We start from the raw sequence: 22,450 nt of genomic DNA on the forward strand, positions 1-22,450 counted from the left end.
AATGGTACCCTTATTAGTTTCTTAAAATAGCCTAGATTATATTATTGTGGCATGCAATCTCAAAATTTCAGAGAAGAAAATGAAAAGCTAAGAACTAAAAGGCAAACCCAAACAAATCCTGTCTCCTATTTTGGTATGAATTTAAAAAAAAAAAAAAAAAAAAAAAAAGATCAAACTTCTGGGCAACCCATGAAAGCAAGTCAGACTTGTTAACCTGGGACTGCAACCTGTCAGTTGGGTCGGTGGGAAGTCACCACGAGAGGAGCACACACCTCTGCTCTAAGATCTGGCCTCACTCTCTAGGGCAGGAATACTAAAGCAACATAGCAAAAATGTGAAGGGGATGCTCTAGTTCGTTAAAACAACACAAAAATCTTCAGAGACACAATCAGCAAATGTAATGAATGAATCACACTTACAGAGAAGTTTCTGTCTAAACAAATCATAGTAAAGTTATGCTGAGTCGATTGGGGAAGTCCCAAACACGAGGACCCTGAAGTTATTGGTCACATCGCTAGGTAGAAGACTGTTCCTTTAAGACTGTATTTGTGTGAGACAGTGGATGTAGCAATGTCCATGTGTGACTGCAGGTGGAGGGAGGGTACCTGTGTTATATTCCTGAAGTGCCATCTACCTTATATTATGAGACAGCATTTCTCACTGGCTGGCCAGCAAACCACAGGCATTCACCTGACTCCACCTCCTCCGAGCAGGGGTCACAAGCGTTTGCCACCACGCGTCCCTCTTTAAAAACAAACAGGAAACCCACAGGTTCTGTGTGCAAGGAAAGCACTTTACTGACATAGCTCCCTAGCCGCCTTCTTGGTTAAGGAATATATGTGTGTGTGTACACACACACACACACACACACACACACACACACACACACACACACCCCTTAGTGCTGAGGGATAAAATAGCACCCTGCTTCAAATCTGTTTTAACCTCTTTTGATAAAAAGCAAATGTCAGTATTTGTCAAACACAGGTGGTAAACATGAACATTTAAAAAGCTCATCAGTAATTCTCTTCTGATGGCCAGAGTGTCAGGGTACCAACATGGCACCCTGGGTAGAGCTGTCATCCCTGGCCTCATCTCCCTCACTCCCCCAGGCCACTTGGAAGACAAGTATCAAGTGTGCAAAATTTGAACACACTATTGCACGCACTCTTCTCTAAATTGAGGAATATGCTCTGCCATGCGGCTGTGAGCCAGACCACTGAAGGGTCCTAAGAGATGATAATATTTTCCGGGGGAAAAAACGTTAAAATGTTGACCAACTGGGAAATACCTTGTAAACACTTAGATTCTCTTACCATGTCCTTCTATATCTAGAATTCTCTATAAAATGGAAAGTCACAATGCCGTAGGCTTATGCAAAGCTTAATCATTTGTTAGAATCATTACCTTTGATAACAGCTTATCAAATAGGCTGTCCATTATCGCCACAAGCTTAGCTGATATTTCAGCTATATGGTCATGGTAATCCTGTAATTAGAAATAATACTGTATTTTAAAGTTTCCTAAGACGTATTTCCAAAATACTTAACAATTAAAGAATACATTTGTGCCGGGCGGTGGTGGCGCACGCCTTTAATCCCAGCACTCGGGAGGCAGAGCCAGGCGGATCTCTGTGAGTTCGAGGCCAGCCTGGACTACCAAGTGAGTTTCAGGAAAGGCGCAAAGCTACACAGAGAAACCCTGTCTCGAAAAACCAAAAAAAAAAAAAAAAAGAATACATTTGTGAAACTCCAGTAGAAAACGGGCGAAGAGTACCTTGGTGATATGATCAAAATGCCTAAGCATGCTCCATTGCTTAGGGGGCAGTCGGGCTTCAAAGTGAGCCCGGATCACAGGGATGTAGTGCACGATCAACTGCAGACACCGTGAAGAAAGCGCTGATGTGGAGGAGCAGACACACAGTGGAGAACAAAGACATTAGTTGATTTGACCTGCCATCAAATTAAGTAACAGCCTTCACACAGTTTTATACAAATTCCAGCGTATTTCACAGATGAAAAGCGCCAGGGCAGAAGGCAGCATAGTTCCTTTTGCACAAGAAAACGATTGGCAATGAGCATGCTGCTTTCCACTGCACCACGAGCGGCCTGAGGACAGCGGCACAGCTGATCCTTCCCTCAAAGTATTTTTAATGCGTATTTCCTGAAACCCTTCACACACGCTGTAACAGTTCACAAAGTGACACATCTTCCATACAACTTGGAACAGTGGAAACTCCCTGAAACACACACATGCCACCACCACCACCACATAAAAGGCTAATGTGGTACCTGCCACTTTTACAGGTTCTTATCTGAGCCACACAAACATGAGGCATAAAAACATAATACAAAAGTGACATCATTCTAACAATTCACTGTGGGAATTAAATGAAAGAATTCATACCCAAATTTTTTGTAGTAATCGTTTTCAGTCCAACAACTTGCAATGCACCAGCTCCAAGAACTAACTGGCAACTTCTTGAATTGAAGTACTACCAAAGGAAGAAGGAAGATCATTTTGAGCAGTTCATTGAAGTGCTAACTGCCCCCAGACACAATACACTCCTCCTCTGCTCACCCTCTCATTACAGACCATGGATTTAAGCTGTAGTTGGATTTTTTAATTTAATTTAATTTTTTTTTAATAAGAGACAGGTCTCACTCTATGGTGCACACTGGCCTGAATTCACTACACAATCCAGGCTGGCAATTCTCCTGCCTCAGCCTCCCAAGTGCTAACATTAGAGAAATGATTCACTACAATGGCTTGATGAATTTTCTGGTAAAAGCAGTTATAATTATTTATGCATTAATGAAAAGGGGGCAGGACAGGTATACTCAATATTGACTTCTGGCAGGAAAAAAACTGAGAAATCTATATTTTATGTGTGTGAGTATTTTGCCTGCAGTTAACAAAATAGACTTTAAACCAAAATTAAACAGAACAAATAGGGAAGGACACCATATACTCATCAAAGGAAAACTGTGGTGATATTATGTTCCCCAAAATATTGTGCACCCTAATAAACTTACCTGGGGTCAGAGAACAGAACAGCCACTAGATACAGAGGCCAGAAAATGGTGGCACACGCCTTTAATCCTATCACTTGGGAGGCAGAGATCCATCTGGATCTCTGTGAGTTTAAAGGCACACTGGAAACAGCCAGGCATGGTGACTCACGCCTTTAATCCCAGGAAGTGAGCCTTTCATCCCAGGAAGTGATGGCAGAAAGGTATATAAGGCATGAAAACCAGGAGCTAAGCTGGTTAAGCTTTTAGGCTTTGAGTAGCACAGTTCAGCTGAGATCCATTCAGATGAGGACTCAGAAGCTTCCAGTCTGAGGAAACAGGATCAGCTGAGGAATTGGCAAGGTGAGGTGGCTGTGGTTTGTTCTGCTTCTCTGATCTTCCAGCATTCACCCCAATACCTGGCTTCAGGTTTGATTTTATTAATAAGACCTGTTAAGATTCCTGCTACAGAAAACTCCACCAAGAGAACATTTCAATTCTTAACATCTATGCTCCAAACACAGAGGCACCCAAGTTCATAAAAGAAACACTACTATGCTTAAATCACATGCTGACCCTCACACACTGAGAGTGGGAGACTTCAATACCCAACTCTCACCAACAGACAGGTCACCCAACAGAAACTAAACAGAGAAATAATGAAACTAACAGATGTTATAAGCCAAATGGACCTAACAGATATCTAGAGAACATTTCACCCAAACATAAAAGAATACACTTTCTTCTCAGCATCTCATGGAACATTCTCCAAAACTGACCACATACTCAGTCACAAAGCAAGTCTCAACAGGTACAAGAAAACTGAAATAATTCCCTGCATCCTAACAGGCCACCTAGATTAAAGCCAGATATCAACAACAGAAACAAGAAAAAGCTTACAAACTCATAGAAACTGAACAACTCTCTACTGAATGAAAAACGAGTCAGGATAGAAATTAAAGACTTTCTATAATTGAATGAAAATAAATATACAACATAACCAAACTAATGAGACACAATAAAAGCAGTTCTAAGAAGCAAGTTCATAGCACTAAGTGCCTTCATAAAGAAATTGGAAATCTCAGATGAGCAACTTAACTGCACACCTCAAAGCTCTAGAACAAAAGAAGCAAACACACACAAAAGGAGTAGACCGCAAGAAATAATCAAACTCAGGGCTGAAATCAATAAAACAGAAATAAAGAAAACAATACAAGGAATCAACGTAACAAGAAATTGGTTCTTGGAGAAAAATCAGTAAGACTAACAAACCCTTATACAAGTTAACTAAAAGGCAGAGAGAGAAGATCCAAATTAACAGAAGCAGAAATGAAAAGGGGGCATAACAGACACTAGGAAATCCAGAGAATCATAAAACCAATACTCCATCAAATTGAAAATATAAAAGAAATGGATAATATTCTTGATACATACCACCTACCAAACTTAAATCAAGATCAGATAAGCAGTTTAAATAGACCTATAACACCCAGTGAAATAGAAGCAGTCATTAAAAGTCACCAAACCCCCCCCCCAAAAAAAAGCCCAGGTTTTAGCTAAAAGATGGTTTTAGCACAAATTCCACCTGCCTTTCAAAAAAAAGTTAATGCCAATATTCATCAAATTATTTCAAAAAGTTGAAACAGAAGGAACATTGCCCAATTCATAAAATCAAGGCCACAATTAACCTGATACCTAAACATAAAGACTCAATAAAGAAAGAATTACACACCAATTCCCCTTATGAACACAGACACAAAAATTCTCAATAAAATACTTCCAAACCGAATGCAAGAACAAATAAAAAAGATCATCTACCATGATCAAGTAGGCTTCATCCCAGAGATACAGGGATGGTTCTATAAAAATCAATAAATATAATCCATCATATAAACAAATTTAAAGACAAAACCCACATGATCATCCCATTAGATGCAAAAAAAAGGCCTTTAACAAAATCCAACACCCCTTCTAGATAAAAGTCCTGGAGAGATTAGGGACACAAGGGATATACCTAAACATGATAAAGGTAGTTTACAGCAAGCCCACAGTCAACATTAACTCAAATGGAGAGAAACTCAAAACAATTTCACTAAAATCAGAAACAAGACAAGGCTGTCCACTCTCTATATACCTATTCAATACGGTCCTTGAAGTCTTAGCTAGAACAATAAGAGAACTGAAGGTGATTAAGGGGATACAAATTGGAGAGGTAGACGTCAAAGTATCTTTATTTGCAGATGACAGGACAGTATACATATGGACCCTAAAAATTCTACCAGGGAACTCCTATAGCTGATAATACTTTCAGCACAGTAGCTGAATACAAAATTAAGTCACAAAAATCAGTAGCTCTCCTCTATACAAATGACAGACTAAGAAAGAAATCAGGGAAACAACTTTCACAATAACCTCATATAATAGAAGAAAATATTGGAAGATGGAAAGATATCCCATGCTCATGGATTGGTAGTATCAACATAGTTAAGAAGGGCTATCCTACCAAAAGCAATCTACAAGTTCAATGCAATCCCCAACAAAATTCCATCACAATTTTTCACAGACCTTGAAAGGACAATTCTCAGCTTCATATGAAAAAAAGAAAACAAAACAGGATAGCTAAAACAATCCAGAATAATAAAAGAACTTCCCGAGGTATTTCAAGCTGTACTACAAAGTTATAGTAATAAAAACAGCATGGTGTTGGCATAAAAACAGACAGGTAGGTCAATGGAATTGAATAGAAGACCCTGACATAAATTCACACACCTATGTACACCTAATTTTTTTTTTATAAAGAAGCCATAAATACACACTGAAAAAAGACAGCATCTTCCACAAACTGGTTATCTACATGTAGAAGAATGCAAATAGATCTGTATTTATCACCCTGCACAAAACTCAAGGCCAAGTGGATCAAAGACCTCAACATAAAACCAGAAACCCTGAATCTGACAGAAGAGAAGGCAGGGACCAGCCTTGAACTCACTGGCATAGGAGACAACTTTCTAAAGCAGAGCATCGTTGTGCAGGCACTAAGGTCAACAATTATGAAACTGAAAAGCCTTTGTACAGCAAGGGACACCATCATTCCCACAAAGTCATAGCCTACATTCTGTGAAAAGATTTTTACTAACTCCACATCCAACAGAGGACTAATATCAAAAATATATATAAAGAAACTCAAGGAACTAGATATCAAAAAACCAAATAATCAAATTAAAAAATGAGGTACAGATCTAAACAGAGAATTCTCAATAGAGGAATCTCAAATGGCTGATAAACACTTAAAGAAATGCTCAACATCCTTAGCCATTGGGGAAATGCAAATCAAAACTACTTTGAGATTCCATCTTACACCTGTCAGAAGGCTAAGATCAATAACACAAGTGACAGCTGCTAAAGATGTGGAGCAAGGGGAACACTCCTCTATTGCTGGTGAGAGTGCAAACTTAGACAGCCACTTTGGAAATCAGTGTGGTGGTTCCTCAGAAAGATGAGAACTGACCTCAAGATCTAGCTATACCACTCTTGGGTATATACCCAAAGGATGCTGCATCATACCACAGAGAGACATGCTCAAATGTGTTCATTGCTGCTCTATTCATAATAACCATAATTCAGTAACAACCTGGGTGTCCCTCCACAGAAGAGTGGATAACGAAAATGTGGTACGTTTATACACTGGAGTATTACTCAGTTGTTAAAGAAAAATAACATCATGAGCTGGGCGTTGGTGGCGCACACCTTTAATCCCAGCACTTGGGAGGCAGAGGCAGGCGGATCTCTATGAGTTCGAGGCCAGCCTGGTCTACAAAGCAAGTTCTAGGAAAGGCGCAAAGCTACACAAAGAAACCCTGTCTCGAAAAAAAAAAAAAGAAAGAAAAAGAAAAAGAAAAATAACATCATGAAATTTGTAGGCAAATGGATGGAACTAGAAAAAGTCATCCTGAGTGAGGTAAATCAGACCCAGAAAGACAACCATGGAATGGAATGTACTCATTTATATGTGGATATTAGCAGTTAAATAAATGATAACCAAGCCACAATTCATAAACTCAGAGAGGTTAGTATAGAGGAAGGGACGGGGGGAACACATGGATCTCCTCGGTAGAGGGAAGCAGAATAGATTTTATGGGTGGACCTAGGGATGGGGGAACTGGAACAGGAAGGTGGAGAGTGGGTGTAGGGTTGAGGGAGGAAATGTAGGAGAGAAAGCTGTAACTGAGGGGCATTAGAGGGGTAGTATGGAAACTCGGTGCAGTAGAAACTTTCTATACTACATGAAAATGATTCTAATGACGTTTCCAAATAATGAGGGAGACAGAGTCCCAACTGGCCATCTCTTGTCATCAAACGAAGCTTCCAGTACTGGGACTGGGTTATATTCAATTGAGTTATTGGCCCAAGGGCTACCATGGAAATCCCCCAACAACCCAGGCTGTTGTCAAGACTATAGGTTGCTGTCCACAAACTGACAGTAAGACCCCCTGCTGAAGACAACACCCACACAACTCGTTGACCATGAAGAGGTGTAGTTGGTGCATAACACACATGGAACCTTCACCCCTACATTCTAGTATCTTTGGTTCAGGAAGATACTCTGCAGGCTACTCAAAGAGAAAAGTAAATACCAGCCTAACCACAAATCCTCTGATCTGCAATGCTGTCTTGCTTGCAAAATGTGCTAGGGCAATGGTGGCACAGAGCTTGTTGGAGTAACCAGCGATGTCTGAGGTGTCTTAAGGCCCACGCCATGAGATGGAACCTAGAGCTGACACTGCTTGGGTGCCAAACACCAGAGACCAGACAGCCCAGAGACCTAGGGCAAAACCCAACACTACTGGTCTTCAAAACCCCACAAAGGTATGCTAGAATGACTCCTCAACATACTCTGCTATACTCATAAATCCATGTCTTATTCAGCTATCATCAGAGAAGGTTCTTCCTGCACCAGACGGAAACAATACAGAGGCCCACAGCCAGACATTATGAAGACAGACCTTGGAACACACAGCTCTAAATGGGATGTCTCCATCAAATCCATCCTCTCAGACCTCGGGGAACCCTTAGAAGAAGAGGCGGAAAGAGTCTAAGAGCCAGAGGGGATGGAGAACACCAGGAGAACAAGGCCCCTGAATCAACTGAGCAAGGCGCAGATGACCTCACAGAGACTGAAGCAGCAAGCACAGGCCTGCCCGGGTCTGCACCAGGTCCTCTGTGTGTATATTAGAGCTTTCAGTTCAGTATTTCTACGGGATGCCTGAGTGTGTGCACAGGCGGGTCTCTGATTCTTGTGACTTCTTTTGGGTTCTTTTTCTTCTGTTGGTTTGCCTTGTCCAACTTCAGCGTGGTGATTTTTGTTTTATCTTATATTTTATTTTGTTATATTTTACTGTTATCTCTTAGAAGCCTGTTTCTGTCTCTAATGAGGGACAAAAATAGAGTGGATCTGGATGGGAAGAAAGGTGGAGAGGAAGTGGGCGGAGTAGAGGGAGGGGAAACTGTAATCAGGATACACTATATGAGAAAAAAAATCTATTTTCAATAAAAGAGGGAGGGGAATAAAACCTTTTTTATACTAGCACATAAGAATTCACTAATATGAATTAGCTGAAATCATCACCATTTCATCACGTTAGTGGTTCTGGAAGAATGATGTTAAGAAAAAAATCTCTGACTTGAGAGAGCCAAAGCTTTAGTGAGAACTTCTGCCAGGTACTGGAAAGCAGCTCAGGTTCATATCTGAATGAGTTGAGTCATGTTCAGTCTCCAGTATCATTAACAGCTCTATGGATGTGAGACCATGTGAGCACACACATGTGAGACATGAACACATGTGCACCTCACACTGAATATGGAGTGCACAGAAGCACGCTGCCCTTCTTGAAATACAACCATGACAGGTATCACAAAACCCCTACCTTAAAAATAACTTGATAAGTGCCTTAAAGGTTAAAGATTAGTTAAACTCTAATGAATGAACTCTTCCAACTATTTTTCAAATAAATGGGAAAAACTGTACACACCTTCAACAAATCTGTCAGACGAGTGAGCATGTCAGTGGTGACAGAGGGGATGTTATCCACACACTGGCAATATTCAAGGATGATTCTAATTAACAGCAAAACAGTTCTAGAAGGAAAGGATGCACAGACACTCAGCAAGAAAAGTCAAATAACCAGTTCAAACATCTACGGAGATATACCAACCTTGGTAGTTGTGTAACTTCAGAGTCAGCGACAAGACACTGACGATGAGTATCTCGTCAAACTTTGTGCTAGAAACACCATTCTCTGTATGGCTTTTTTAAAAAAAGATTTATTTAGTTTTATAATATGTATATGAGTATTTTGCTGTCATGTTTGTCTGTACCACATGCATGCAGTGATCACTGAGGCCAGAAAAGGGCTTTGGATCCCCTGGAGTTTACCTGGATCTAAAGATAGTTGCTAGCCACCATGGGTTGCTGGGAACAGGACTTGCGTTCTCTGCAAGAGTAACAAGGGCTCTTAACTGCTGAGCCATCTTGTCGGCCCCTCTGTATGGCAATTTTAAGCAAGTCTTTATTCTACACAAGTATTCCTTTTTTGGGGCAAATCAGAAACACTGAGAAAAAGACTAGCCAGTGGTTCTGCTCACTCATGTAAACAATCCTCAATTATTGCTCTTGAATTAATGAAGGGAAGTTAGTCCAGATTTTCTTAGTGAGATGGGAAAAAACTTATAATGCTCTAAGGGGAACATAACGTCCTAGGAGGTTTACTGAGTGGTCACAAAAAAAATGAGAAATTACCAGTTTAATAGCAGGACATATCACAGTAGGAAAGACATATCATTGGAGGTTAAATACAACTGAATTAAGAGTGGGGAATGACTTATTGTAAGACATCTAAATTCATTCGGCTGTTCAGAAATGAGAAAGCCATGTTAAATAATACTTTATAAAAGTCTGCAAGATATTAAGAACTAAAATTGAACAGAAGCATCTAACCTCCTAAACTCATCTGGGAGGCCATGTATACGCTTCACACTTAGTCTAGAGTCCGCTGTGTGTGTGGCATGTGTCCATCGCATATCTTTATAACCTTCCTCAGAAGATGCATTAGTCCCCTAAGTTCAGGCTTTTTGGCAACAGTCTCTTCCTAAAGAGCCAAGAAACCAGCCAAGGGGACCATTTTCAACAAGCACATGAAATGTAACTGGCTAACAAATCACTAAAGACAGAAATGACACTTCAATGGAGGGATGAGATTACAGGGGTTGAAAACAGCTTTGCCCTCCCAGAGACAAGCAAGGATTCCAAAGAGCAGAAAGGAGTGTTGCTGTTCTTTCAGCAACTTGAAAGTGACTAGGACGAAGCTTCCAGCCTAGGCACCCTCTGTACAGCTGCCATGGTGCTAAGAAAACTGAAAACTGGAAGTCAGTAACTCCCTCACCTCTGCAGATTGCAGAGTTCTACCAGGGGATCAGAGAGACAATTCTACTGCATACATTATTGTGACAAGGCACTACTTTCTTTATGGAGGGAACAGCTATTTCAGAAAACAGTGACAAGAAACAAAGATAATACTTAAATTGTTCAATGCTTTAAAGACGACAGTGAGCTTAAAATTTCATAAAAGGCATGCAGTAGAGATGACAGTATGTTTCCAGTTAACTTGAATTGGAGAGATGTTTATTGACAAAAGAGCAAAAGACCCAATGTCTACAATGACAGTGGCGAAGTGTGCTAAATGATACACAGAACAGCAATAATTTTAGAGATAGAACTGTTTGTGTTTTGACTAGAACTACCATGCTACAGAGAAAAGGGGGCAGCAAGAGCCTCGGGTGGAACAATGGTAACAAGCAGTTACTACAACATTTCCTGTTACATGAGAAAATCAGGGCCTTTCTGTGAAGCCAGTGTCCCTGATGGATAAAGCATACTACAGGACAATGGAAAATAAAAGAAGAATCATAAAATTTCCCTTAAATATTTTATAGTTTTTAACATTGTTATTCCAAAATTTGCAATTCAATCCAAGGGAGAGCTAGAAGGCAGGTTTCAAAGAGAAATGTGCTACTCACCCAACAACAGCATACTGGTGTCCCTCCACAATAAGGACTTCAGCTGGTTTCCTTTCTTCTGTAGCTAGGGAACAGAGCACACAAGAAAGGTGGGGCTAGGAGGAAACAATGACTTGAGAAACACCAAGCTGGTAGTTCCTGCTGAGAACCCAGTACTCCTCACTTCTGAAGCGCAAGCAGGCCTGCGCTTATCTTGGAAGCTGTGTGGCACTGTGAAGTGCGGGCCTGTGAAGTGCGGGCTAGACTTAGAGTGGAGTACTGGCTTGCGACCTTGGCCAATGCCTTAAGTCCTCTGCAGTTCAACTCTGTCTCTCAGGGGAGTCCGAATAACAGGAGCAATGATTAGAAACTGCCTGTCCTCTGGGTCTGGTACACAGGAGATTAGGAAGTCGTTCTTTTTAAGGTAGACTTAGTTTAGAGGCAGAACTAGCATTTTACCTGCCTGCTTTTCATTATTAACACTAGCCCTTAAGATTTCAACCCAGAAATTCATTTTCAGCATGTGATATTTCTTACCACTGTGAAACAAAATGCAGCATTTTGAGGTAAAAAGAAATAAATTAGATCACTGTCCTGGATTAGCCAAATTAATTAGTTTAACAAAGACATATCATTATGCTTTTCCTAAGTTTCAAGTTTCTGAACACTTAGACAAAATATTTACTTCCTCTTTTCTTTCATGCAAAGAAAGTAAGTTCTAATGACAATTCAACTTGAATGTAGGTCTATTTGTCCTGTGGTGGCAAGCACTTTCTTAATTACTTCTCTAGTCTGCACACAAGTGGTGAGCAGAGCAGGGAAGGGAAGGGTCCTATTGCCAGTCTGCCTGCCTCTGAATCCCTGCTCTCCCCCTCCCTAGGTATGCAACTCTACAAGCTTACTTGCATAGCCTTGCTGTGTCCCAGCCTCCGTATTTGTTAAACAACCTAGTCTGCAGAGTGTCAATGATATAATATCCGTAAACTGCGGTGGACAATTGAGTGAGAAATAAAGTGCTGATTGGCCAGTAGCCAGGCAGCAAGTATAGGCAGGACAAGGAGAAAAGAGAATTCTGGGAAGTGGAAGGCTGAGTGAGGAGACGCTAGCCTGCCTTCCAGGGAGCCACATGTAAAGGCAACAGGTAAAGCCATGGAACACGTATAGATTAACAGAAATAGGTTAATTTAAGATATAAAAACTAGATAGCAAGAAGCCTGCCACGGCCATGCAGTTTATAAGTATTATAAGTCTCTGTGTGCTTACTTGAATCCAAGCGGCTGGCCACAGGGCCGCGGGAGCTGAGCTGAACCAGGAAAACTTTAGCTACAGTAAACTGCTTCAAACAACAATGTGTAGCACCAAACAAGCACTCAATATTGACATGAGTTAACCTTCACTTCTCTGGTACCTACACCAGTACCTGGGAAGTCAGTGAACTCACAATGGATGGAGGCATAAGGACTAGCAAACCTGCGTTTTAACAGCATACACTTGTGTTGTTCAACAAGGCAGGCTCAGGGGGACAGGGACAGAAACCATGTGTACAAAAACTCCTACCACAAACCTCCAAAGAAGTCAAAACTCTTAATTTTCCAGGAAAAAAAACAAACCCAGGGTTAATGGTTAATGCATCTGTATGTATAACTTTATTTGGAAAAGCATTTGTTTGCATGAAGTGGAATGGAAAGACTATGAGCTGTTCAGGGACAGACAGTAAGCCCTAGTCATCAATATAAGGGACAGTGTGTGAGAGACCACACATACCTGCCGGCTTTTTTTCAGGTAAAGCAATCTTTCCATCTGCTATAGAATCAACAAGATCCTGAAATTCTGCAGGAACATCAGCTTGCTTCCAACGCTCATTGTCTAAGAGAAGGCTGTTCAAAAGTAAAAAGAAAGGCAGGTGAACATTCCAGTAACATTCTCCTAATTAAAATAAAAGGAAGACGATGTCTAGCAAGTTGGCAGTACTCAGTGCTGACTGTCATGATAAACCAGACCCACCGACTAAAGGAATTAATACTTTTCCAAACTATCTTCTGTCTCTCAGCCTAGCCAAAATCAGCAAAGAAAACAATTTAGTCAATCTCGAGTGAGAAAGAAACATCCACTGAGGACCAACTGATAGGCTTCAACAGAAATAAATATTTATTTATTTTACAACCTGACCAGTTTCCTCTCCCTCCTCTCTTCCCCTTCCCTACCCCCACCTCCTATCCACTTGCCCCCCACCCCCCAATCCACTCCTCCTCTGTTCCTGTTCAGGAAAGGGCCAGGTCTCCCATGGGTATCAACAAAGCATGGCATATCAAGTTTCAGTAAGACTAAGCACCTCCCTTGTATTAAGGCTGGGCAGAAATAAATATTTCAGTTCCATCTGAAAAGCCAAGAAATATGATCTTACTTCTACACTCTCAAGAATTTTGCCTGTCACTCAACTCCACTTTCATTTACAAATGTAACTGCTCTGTAGAGGGAAGGAAAGAAGAAAACGGACATGGTCCTACCTGAGTTTGGTCCGCCTCTCTTCATGGAACCTGCTCACAAACTTATTGGCCTGGCTCTGCAGGGCCCCGAGCAGGGATGTGCTCTTCCTCCCACAGATCTGCTCCGTGTCCATAATGAAGGTCTCCACTAACCTCGAAAGTGCTATGAACTCCGTGGAGTTTAGCTTTTCAAGGAAACCATCCTAAGTGTAAAATATCACATAATGACTTGAGTCAGTATAATGTGTTCATGTTATCCGATACATTTTTTATAATATTGGAATTCAATTTTATTAACACCTTATTTGTTTTGTATATATGTAAAATAGCATATTAGATTCAAATTAATTAATAAGGTGTTATATTTTTAAACAAGCCTTTTAAACAAACCATTATTTTGAAAAGAATGGTTTAAAGGTTTTCCATTTATTTTATTTAATTATTTGACATTTCAGTAGCTCCCTAGAAGAACACAGCAATAATACCATCAACTTTTCAAGTGCTAAAACTAGAAGACTGGGACAAGGCATGGACATAGGCAAAGTCTAACTTGGATCTCTAAAGTCAGACTTTGTGTAAACAGAAAATCTCCAAGGCTTTATGAAAATACCTTTGCTCTTGACATGAGAAACTTGACAGCTCGATCGTGGCATATATCTGAAGCACTACACAATAATTCCTGGATGTTACTTGCTAATTTTCCTAGCTCCAAGTCAGTTAATCTCATGTCTTCACCAACTCTGAAAATGATAAAATGACACTTCGTCAGGAAACATGGTAAACAGCATTCTCCACAGGTGATGGATCAAAGACAAAGAGCTACCAAGGTAACATCCCATAAATAACTTCCTTTGCTCTGCTAGTTCCAACAGTTAGCTCACACTCCTCTGGCTGGACAGTCTGCAGCTCGCAGAGCAGAAAAGCCACTGTTCCGGCCTAGGTGTGGGGTGGCAGTTGTGGGGGGAGGAGGAGGCAGCTGTGGGGGAGGAGGAGGCAGCTGTGGGGGAGGAGGAGGCAGCTGTGGGGGAAGAGGGAGGCAGCTGTGGGGGGAGGAGGAGGTGGCAGTCAAGGACTGGAGAGGAAGGGATGGTATTCCCCAGCAAGCAGGCTCTTTCCTGCTCTGATTCTAATTTACTTGGTGGCTGACTTACTTACTGAAGTGCTAAGCAATGGAAAGATAAGCAGACTGCTGCCCTCAAGGACGCTGTATTAAACAGCTGTGTTTATATTTTGAGGAGAAATGTAAGATTTTTCCTATTTTTAACTAAAGATGCATATTATAATGGCCACCAAGTCTAAGCCTGCAACAGTTCACTTCCGTGTCACCATAAGCCAAGTGAAGTAAGTGCCTGTGCCATTACAACTCTGCCATCTGAAAAACACACTTTTCCAAGACATTACTAACGGGCTCTAATTTATAGTACTTAGAAGCAATGTATTATTCTAACTGGGTTAAGATATTGAAGAAAGTTATCATTTATTCCTCAAAATTATACCACTACACCTATTTACTAAGGCCGTAAAATAATGCAGGGTTAATAGCATTAAAGCGCTCTCAGATGTGGACACTGAACCTCAGTAGTTTCTCTACCCACAGGTGGAAGAGTCAGACTAAAGTCCAGAATTGGTCTCTAATTCATTAAGCTTCCTCTGCTCCGTACTTGTGGGAGGTGGGTCAGTATACAGATATGGTGGGTGCAAACGGAGCAGAGAGCAACCATTGCTGGTCTTCTTCAGGACCACTCACTGGCTGCTCAGCAAGTGGGCTAGGCTGGCTGCAGTGAGCCCCAGTGATTTACATGTCTGTCTCCCCAGCTCTGGGAGTTCAAGAACATACCACCACAACCAGCTTTCTGACCTGTGTTCTGGTATAAACTCAACTCCAACGCTCAAAACAATTATTTCTATATAAACAGTCTGGTACTAATACCAACTCCAACAAAAATGCTCACTTACACTTAAAGATTCAAATTTACTACTGAAATAAAGTCTTATCTTCTGAAGGATTACTACAATTAGTCATGTAATGGAATCACTGGGGAATTTAGACCTCTTGGCAATGTGCTACTAACAAGAACATAGACAGAAAATAGCAAATAAAAAACAAGTTTTTAAATAGTGCAGTGACCTCATCACAAAAGGGTGAACTTTTAAAATCTTGTTTAATTAGCTGTCATTTTTTCATTGGAAACGATCTTTAAGTTTAATTGCTCTTAACTTCCCAGTCATTTCCTTGCTGAGCTGCAAAGCCCTGAGGTGTTTGTATACAAGCTGAACACAGGCGGGCCATCTGCAGTCACCATTTCATCCTATGGTCACACGTAATGAGGGAAAGCCAGGGAAGACTCTAGAAATTAAGTGAACCACAGTGACGATAGGAAAGACACTGTTTCAAAGACGTTCCAACATCACAGCAGGCTACTAGCTGGCCTTCAATATTTGTTTTTCCCTCTGCCACGGTAAAAGCTTTAGCTGGGCAAATATCCAGCCAGCTAAAGACTAGTTCTCAAGCTCCGTTACAGCCAGAGAGTCACACGTAATATCCCAGCCTCTGGTGTGTAAGTGACTGTCGGAAGTACAAATTCTAGGCCGTGTTCTTCGAAGAAAGAACAAGCTGAAGAGTGAACCCAGGACCTCCCTCATGCTAGATCAGTACCCTTCCACTGCAGTGACCCATGCTTTACCACAGAGACAGCAGAGTAACTACTACACACAGCTGAGGATGTGACTTAGGGCAGGAGTGGGACCTACCCTATACAGAAAGAACAGTAAGGAGATAGATAGCATTCCAGATAAATGGGCTAGGTCGAAAGGATATCTACAAAGGAAGAAAATCTTGCACGATACACAAAATCAATTAGAGAACCCATCAATCTAACTGTGAAAGGGACAGCTTTAAAGTTAGTAGCTTTTGGTTCAAAAAGACCTCAGCTAGAGAGTGAAGTCAATCCACAAGGTGGAAATGACATTTGCAGTATGGGTGGATAGCAGACATGTTGCTTACACAAGTAACTCTAAGAAATCATAAAGAAAGGGAAAGAAAAACACTAATAGAAAAGTGGGCAAAGGCCTTTTCCAAGCACTTGACAGAAGAAGCTAACGAAACAGACAAGTATAGTGCTCTCCTACCAATCACAGGGAAAATAAACATTTAAACAACTACACCTGTGACATGTTCTCCAAAATGGCTGACATGTAGAAGACTAACCAACGGAGAGAGTGAAGGAGTGACTGAAGACGTGAACAACAGGCACTCCTCCTGACAGGCTTCCAGATCAGTACAACTGGGCATCAGGCCAAGGAAACCGAGAGAATCTTCCTCCCTCCTGCTTTGACAAGACTGGCTGGACGTTTCTAGGGGCCTGCCTTCCCACCATCTTTTCCTTTTGAACTGTAACTTTAACTGAGCATGCCCAGTAGAGTGTAGTTTAAAGTGAATATGCTCAGAAATGTGTCAGCCCCAAAGTGTCTTCCCCATATGAATATCTACAGGCTTTCCCAATCAGTTTCTCCTCCTTTCTGCTTTAGGAGAATGTCATTTTGAGAACTGCTCTCCTGACTGCAGCAACAGACATTCTCCCTCACTCGTGTGCTGGCTGTGCTTTCTGGCTGTGTACTCACCAAGATATCGTGTTCAGTAATTGTGTGTTAGCGTGTGTGTGTGTGTGTGTGTGTGTGTGTGTGTGTGTGTGTGTATCTGCATACATATTTTTCCAACATATATTTGTAGCATGCACATCAAAGATACCAACAAGAGTTTAAGAGCTAATGATTTAATTAAGTGGCAAGACTTTGTGTTTATTATGCACAAGACCAGGTATCAATCCATGGAATCACCAAAAGTGTGGCAGTCACTATCACTAAAAATGGAAATAACCTCAATTCTTATTAATAGTAGAATGAATTCTACATTCTGATGTTGTCATAAAATACAATGTTTGTGCTGGGCGGTGGTGGCGTACGCCTTTAATCCCAGCACTCGGGAGGCAGAGGCAGGTGGATCTTTGTGAGTTCGAGGCCAGCCTGGTCTACAGAGCGAGATCCAGGAAAAGGCGCAAAGCTACACAGAGAAACCCTGTCTCAAAAAAACCAAAAAAAATACAATGTTTGTATACAAATAAAAATAAACTCCCACTATATGCAAATATCACAAACATATTGAAGGAAAAGAAATCAGATAAACACAAAAATGTGGTTCTACTATATATAGCTGAAAACTAAAGCAGCAATAACCACACGCACGCACGCACCACGCACACGCGCACACACACACAGACCACTAATGGTTTTAATGAGTTGCCTCAAGATGGCAATGGATTAGAGCAGGAGCAGGGATGAGTAGATTTTTCTGGGGAGCTTATGTTGTTCCATTTCTTGACCTAACTGGTGATCCATGTTTCCATTCTGGAATAACAATCTGAGCTGAACATTTATAATTTGCCTATTTTCCCACATATGCACTGTACACAATTAAAAAGTCTGAAGCAACACAGAGTAAGGAGTACCAGCCGCCAGCCCCTCCTGTCCCGGCCAGGGTACCCAGGAGCCATTGCATGCTGGAGCAGAGAGCAACCTGGATGTAAATGGAGGCTGGACAGGGAGGGTAGGAGAGCTCCCCCTCGGGTAAAGATCTCCTAACTCTGAAATGTTTCAATAAATCAATCAACTGTGCATTATTTAAGATACAGAATTTTCTGTTGTTGTTTTTTGAGACAGGGTCTCACTGTATCTCTGGCTCTCCTGGAAATTACTATGTCGACCAGGTGGCTTTATATTCACAGAGATTCACCTGCCTCTGCCACCACGCCACCAGGTGCTGGATTAAAGGTGGCATCACCAGGCCCAGTCAAGATACGGAATTTTAATATAGATTTTAATAGCAATAATCATAACTAGTAAGTATAAAGATATTAGCCAGAACACAGAAAAAAGATATCAATTTACTAATGCAGTTCAATTACTGTTTGGTAGGAAGTAAAGTGTAATAAACTGACCTCAAGTAAAACATGAGCTCTATGAGCTCTGGACCACAGGTTGATTTATGTGTTAACAACAGTACTAAGTCTTGTTATTCTTAACAATTAAAACGTTCATAGGTTTTGTTTTGAATTTTTAGATACCAGGTATTACAGGGATACCTGGTAAACCTAAGACTGGTCTACAGATTAGATGGGAAAAACTTATCCATTTAACTTTATCCGTTTACTGTTACAGTAATTGGATTATGTAAAAGAATGTTCTGGTTTAGCAACTACACACTCTGGTATCTGAGATAAAGAGGCATTATGTCTGATTGTAGACACAAAGAATAAGGGGAAGGTGAAGAAGGAAAAAGAAAGGGAGAGAGGAGAGTTCACTGTGTGGTAAACGATTCAGAACTAGGGACTTCAGATGAAGGATATGTACGTCAGTGTTCATACTATTATAGCAAATTTTCTGTAAACCTGAAATAATTTCAAAACACATTTTTCTAAATGATGTTTTAAAAGACAATGTCATCCACTAAGAAATTCATGCCTTTAAAAAAATCAAATGTGTAAGCCAAACACATCTTTACTAATATAAAATAAGAAAGCTGCCGGGCGGTGGTGGCGCACGCCTTTAATCCCAGCACTCGGGAGGCAGAGCCAGGCGGATCTCTGTGAGTTCGAGGCCAGCCTGGGCTACCAAGTGAGTTCCAGGAAAGGCGCAAAGCTACACAGAGAAACCCTGTCTCGAAAAACCAAAAGAAAAAAAAAAAAAAAAAAAAAAAGAAAGCAGCAGAACAGAGAGGGAGAGGGCACAGAAAAATTCCTAGAGCAGTACTGGACATGGGTTCCAGGAACAGTTGTGTTTCCTTTACATAAATCTCCTGGGCTCCTGGGAATCAACTACCGTAGCACTGAAATGACGACGTCTCATTAAATCACTCAAGTTCCTCACCAGTCCTAATGTCTGCAATGTCGCCACTACCTCCAAGGCTCACCTCCAGACCTTCCACACATTTTCAACATGAAGTATATGTTTCATAAACTAATAGTTTGTTACCTTCCAAGACAAAAGGTTACATTTTTCCAAACTGAACTGAATTCTCTCTCTTTCTGAAACCATTAACAAAATGGTTCAGAGTCACCCCCCTCACAAAAGCCGCTATACTCACACACTGTCTAGGCCTCCTGGGGCAGCAGATGCTGGTGTCTGCTCCTTGCTGGATGAAGAATCAGTACATTCTGGTTCGGATACCGAATCACTGCTGCAGGGCTCGCTATTTGGAGATGTGTTTCTTTGAGAGGTAGTATCAACTGCTGCAGGGGCTAGCTCACCCTCCCCGAAAGCATCACTTATGAACAAGCCTTCGTGGGTCAAATAAGCCACCTCTGTGTCCAAGGAATTGTCCTTTGCTGCAGCACTCCTCTGCTGTGAAATCTCCTCCAACTCTCTAGTCCTTTGGTTTTTGTCAAGAACTGAGAGAACAACACTGTGAATGATATTCAATGTTGCCTACAAAAAGAAAAAATAGGACACATTTTAGAAAGATGCATTTAAATGTCATGAACTTAAGATTTACAGGAGTTAATTATGTGGACACAATTCTGAACATCTACAATCACGAATGAATCAAAGTCCTATAACAAATGTTACAATTTTTATCAGCCTTGTATTGCACACTAACAGTGACTTGTAAAGACCAACTGTATAGGAGAAATAGGTTCACTACAGCTTAGAAATCAGAGTACTTATATTCTAACTCATTTTTTATGGATATTTCCCTACGACACACTATGTATTTTATTAACATGCTGTATCAGATATAACCTGTCTCTCAGAGAAACTGATTAGTAAGTACAGCTGCTTAAAAGAACAGTAACTTAGGTCCCTAAGCAACCCCATGCCCTGACCATCTCTTTTTTTTTTTTTGGTTTTTCGAGACAGGGTTTCTCTGTGGAGCTTTGCGCCTTTCCTGGGACTCACTTGGTAGCCCAGGCTGGCCTCGAACTCACAGAGATCCGCCTGGCTCTGCCTCCCGAGTGCTGGGATTAAAGGCGTGCGCCACCACCGCCCGGCCGCCCTGACCATCTCTTACATCAGCACCCCTCACTGCTTGACCATTGTGACAGCCAGCTCCTCTGTCTGAACATTCCGAGATTGTTCTCACTCAATGCCTCCTCCTCTGCAGAGTGCTCCTCACTGGGACCTTTGCACACTATCCTTCTCATCACTCGGGTTTTGGCACAAATGGCAGCTTCCTCAAAGAGACCATCCTGACTCTCTACAACAGCTTTATCCCACTACACAGTGGTGGCTGTTTAGTTGTGGGTTTTTTTGTTTGTTTGTTTTGTTTTGCTTGTTTGTTTAAGAACATTTGTTTATCATCTAAAATTATCTTTTATTTATTTAGGTCTCTTTCTACTACAATAATATTGAAGTTAGATCCATCTCAATATTATTATTCTAAACAATGGTACTTGATATGGAGGGAATACTCGATAAAACACTGCCAGCTAGGTGAATGAAAAAGTTTATATAAATTAGTATCTTTATGAACTATTAAGATATAAAGGTGGGGCTGGAGAGATGGCTCAGAGGTTAAGAGCACTAACTGTTCTTCCAGAGGTCCTGAGTTCAATTCCCAGCTACCACACGGTGACTAATAACCACCTGTAATGAGATCTTGCGCCCTCTTCTGGCATGCAGTCATACATGCAGGCAGAATACTGTATACGTAATAAATAAATTGAATCTATAAAAAAAAGATATAAGGGACTTTGACATTCATGGTTGCAAGTCTCATTATATATTGCTTCCTCTCTCAAGCATCTGATTTCTTTTTTGGGTGGGGAGAGTGGGGGTAGGGGTGGGGAGAGACATGACTCTAAGGAAGCAGACTCCAAGTTCAAATCTCCAAAATCAGTTTAGGCTGAGCAAGTCCAATCAGCACAAACACAGACTAGGGGAAATGCAAGAAACTAGAGCCAAGGCTTCAAGACATCATTATGTACATAAGGCTGACCTACATCCAGGTACATTTCAGTTCTATGATTCTGTCCAGAAAGCTGACTGAGTATCAGAGATAGTCCAGGCAACTGATGTGTGAGCTTACCTTAACCCTCTGTAGGAAAACTGTAAACTTAGAGAAAATATCCTTTAACAGGTCAATCCACTGGGGGAAATTCAACATTCTCATTTGATCTGCAAGCCTATAAAAAAAAAAATTAAACAAAAATAATTGTCTCTGGACCAATATGGTAACATCTATAAGATGAAGGGAAGGATACTAAATATTACATAAAAATAAAGTGCCATTTATTTAGAGTCCTAACTAAAATCATAGACTGCTGAGCTAAAGAGGTCACTTACCAAACTCTACCTGTTTACACACCATTCTGACTGACTAGTACAATCAAGTACACTGGCAAATGGTCCTTATCATACTGCAATCCCATGTGAGAATGTTTTGTGACCTCTGAAGAAATAAACCATAGACTGACATTAGCTAAAAGTAAGGATCTTTTGTGGAATAATGACAGAAGTATAACATTTCCCTCGACAGATTTAATAAAGCACTTTTACACCAATGAGAAGTAGGACACCTGATGGCGTGGACTCGGGAAGTATCGAAGGAGCTCGAAACCCCCGCTGTTTAATGCACTTGCTGGCTGCAGAACTCTGCCAAGTGCTGAGTCTTCCCTGTTTCAGGTTTGTTTGTTTCTTTTTCCATTTTAACATGAGAGAAAGTATGCATCTTATACAATTATAAACATTAAAGACATTGATAGAAAATGCTATCAGCAACATATGGTACAGTTAATAAATGATGTCAGCCAGTATTACTTTGATAGTTGCTATCAATTAATAACTTCCAATATGAAACAGGTTAACAAAACAGAATCCCCTGAAGAGATTTTATATATAACAAAAGTA

General features: G+C 40.9%; 1 protein-coding gene across 5 annotated transcripts in view; it reads right to left on the reverse strand.

Moving 5' to 3' along the window:
* The window catches only part of Vps54 (VPS54 subunit of GARP complex), an 88,711-nt gene that overhangs the window by 10,752 nt on the left and 55,509 nt on the right, over nucleotides 1–22,450 (reverse strand). For 3 of the 5 annotated variants that reach the window (XM_052734731.1, XM_052734729.1, XM_052734730.1), the window contains 10 exons: nucleotides 21,630–21,726; nucleotides 19,689–20,029; nucleotides 14,160–14,289; nucleotides 13,571–13,752; nucleotides 12,828–12,940; nucleotides 11,085–11,148; nucleotides 9,041–9,146; nucleotides 2,407–2,494; nucleotides 1,777–1,898; nucleotides 1,408–1,488 (listed from right to left, as the gene is read on the reverse strand). In XM_052734731.1, coding sequence (XP_052590691.1) covers nucleotides 1,408–1,488; nucleotides 1,777–1,898; nucleotides 2,407–2,494; nucleotides 9,041–9,146; nucleotides 11,085–11,148; nucleotides 12,828–12,940; nucleotides 13,571–13,752; nucleotides 14,160–14,289; nucleotides 19,689–20,029; nucleotides 21,630–21,726 — 1,324 coding nt within the window. The remainder of the gene's footprint in view (nucleotides 1–1,407; nucleotides 1,489–1,776; nucleotides 1,899–2,406; nucleotides 2,495–9,040; nucleotides 9,147–11,084; nucleotides 11,149–12,827; nucleotides 12,941–13,570; nucleotides 13,753–14,159; nucleotides 14,290–19,688; nucleotides 20,030–21,629; nucleotides 21,727–22,450) is intronic. The other 2 variants (XR_008217424.1, XM_052734732.1) reach the window with 2 other exon arrangements.

Source organism: Peromyscus californicus, unplaced genomic scaffold (genome assembly GCF_007827085.1).
Source record: "Peromyscus californicus insignis strain IS unplaced genomic scaffold, ASM782708v3 Scaffold_13__1_contigs__length_99412109, whole genome shotgun sequence".
Taxonomy (NCBI): domain Eukaryota; kingdom Metazoa; phylum Chordata; class Mammalia; order Rodentia; family Cricetidae; genus Peromyscus; species Peromyscus californicus.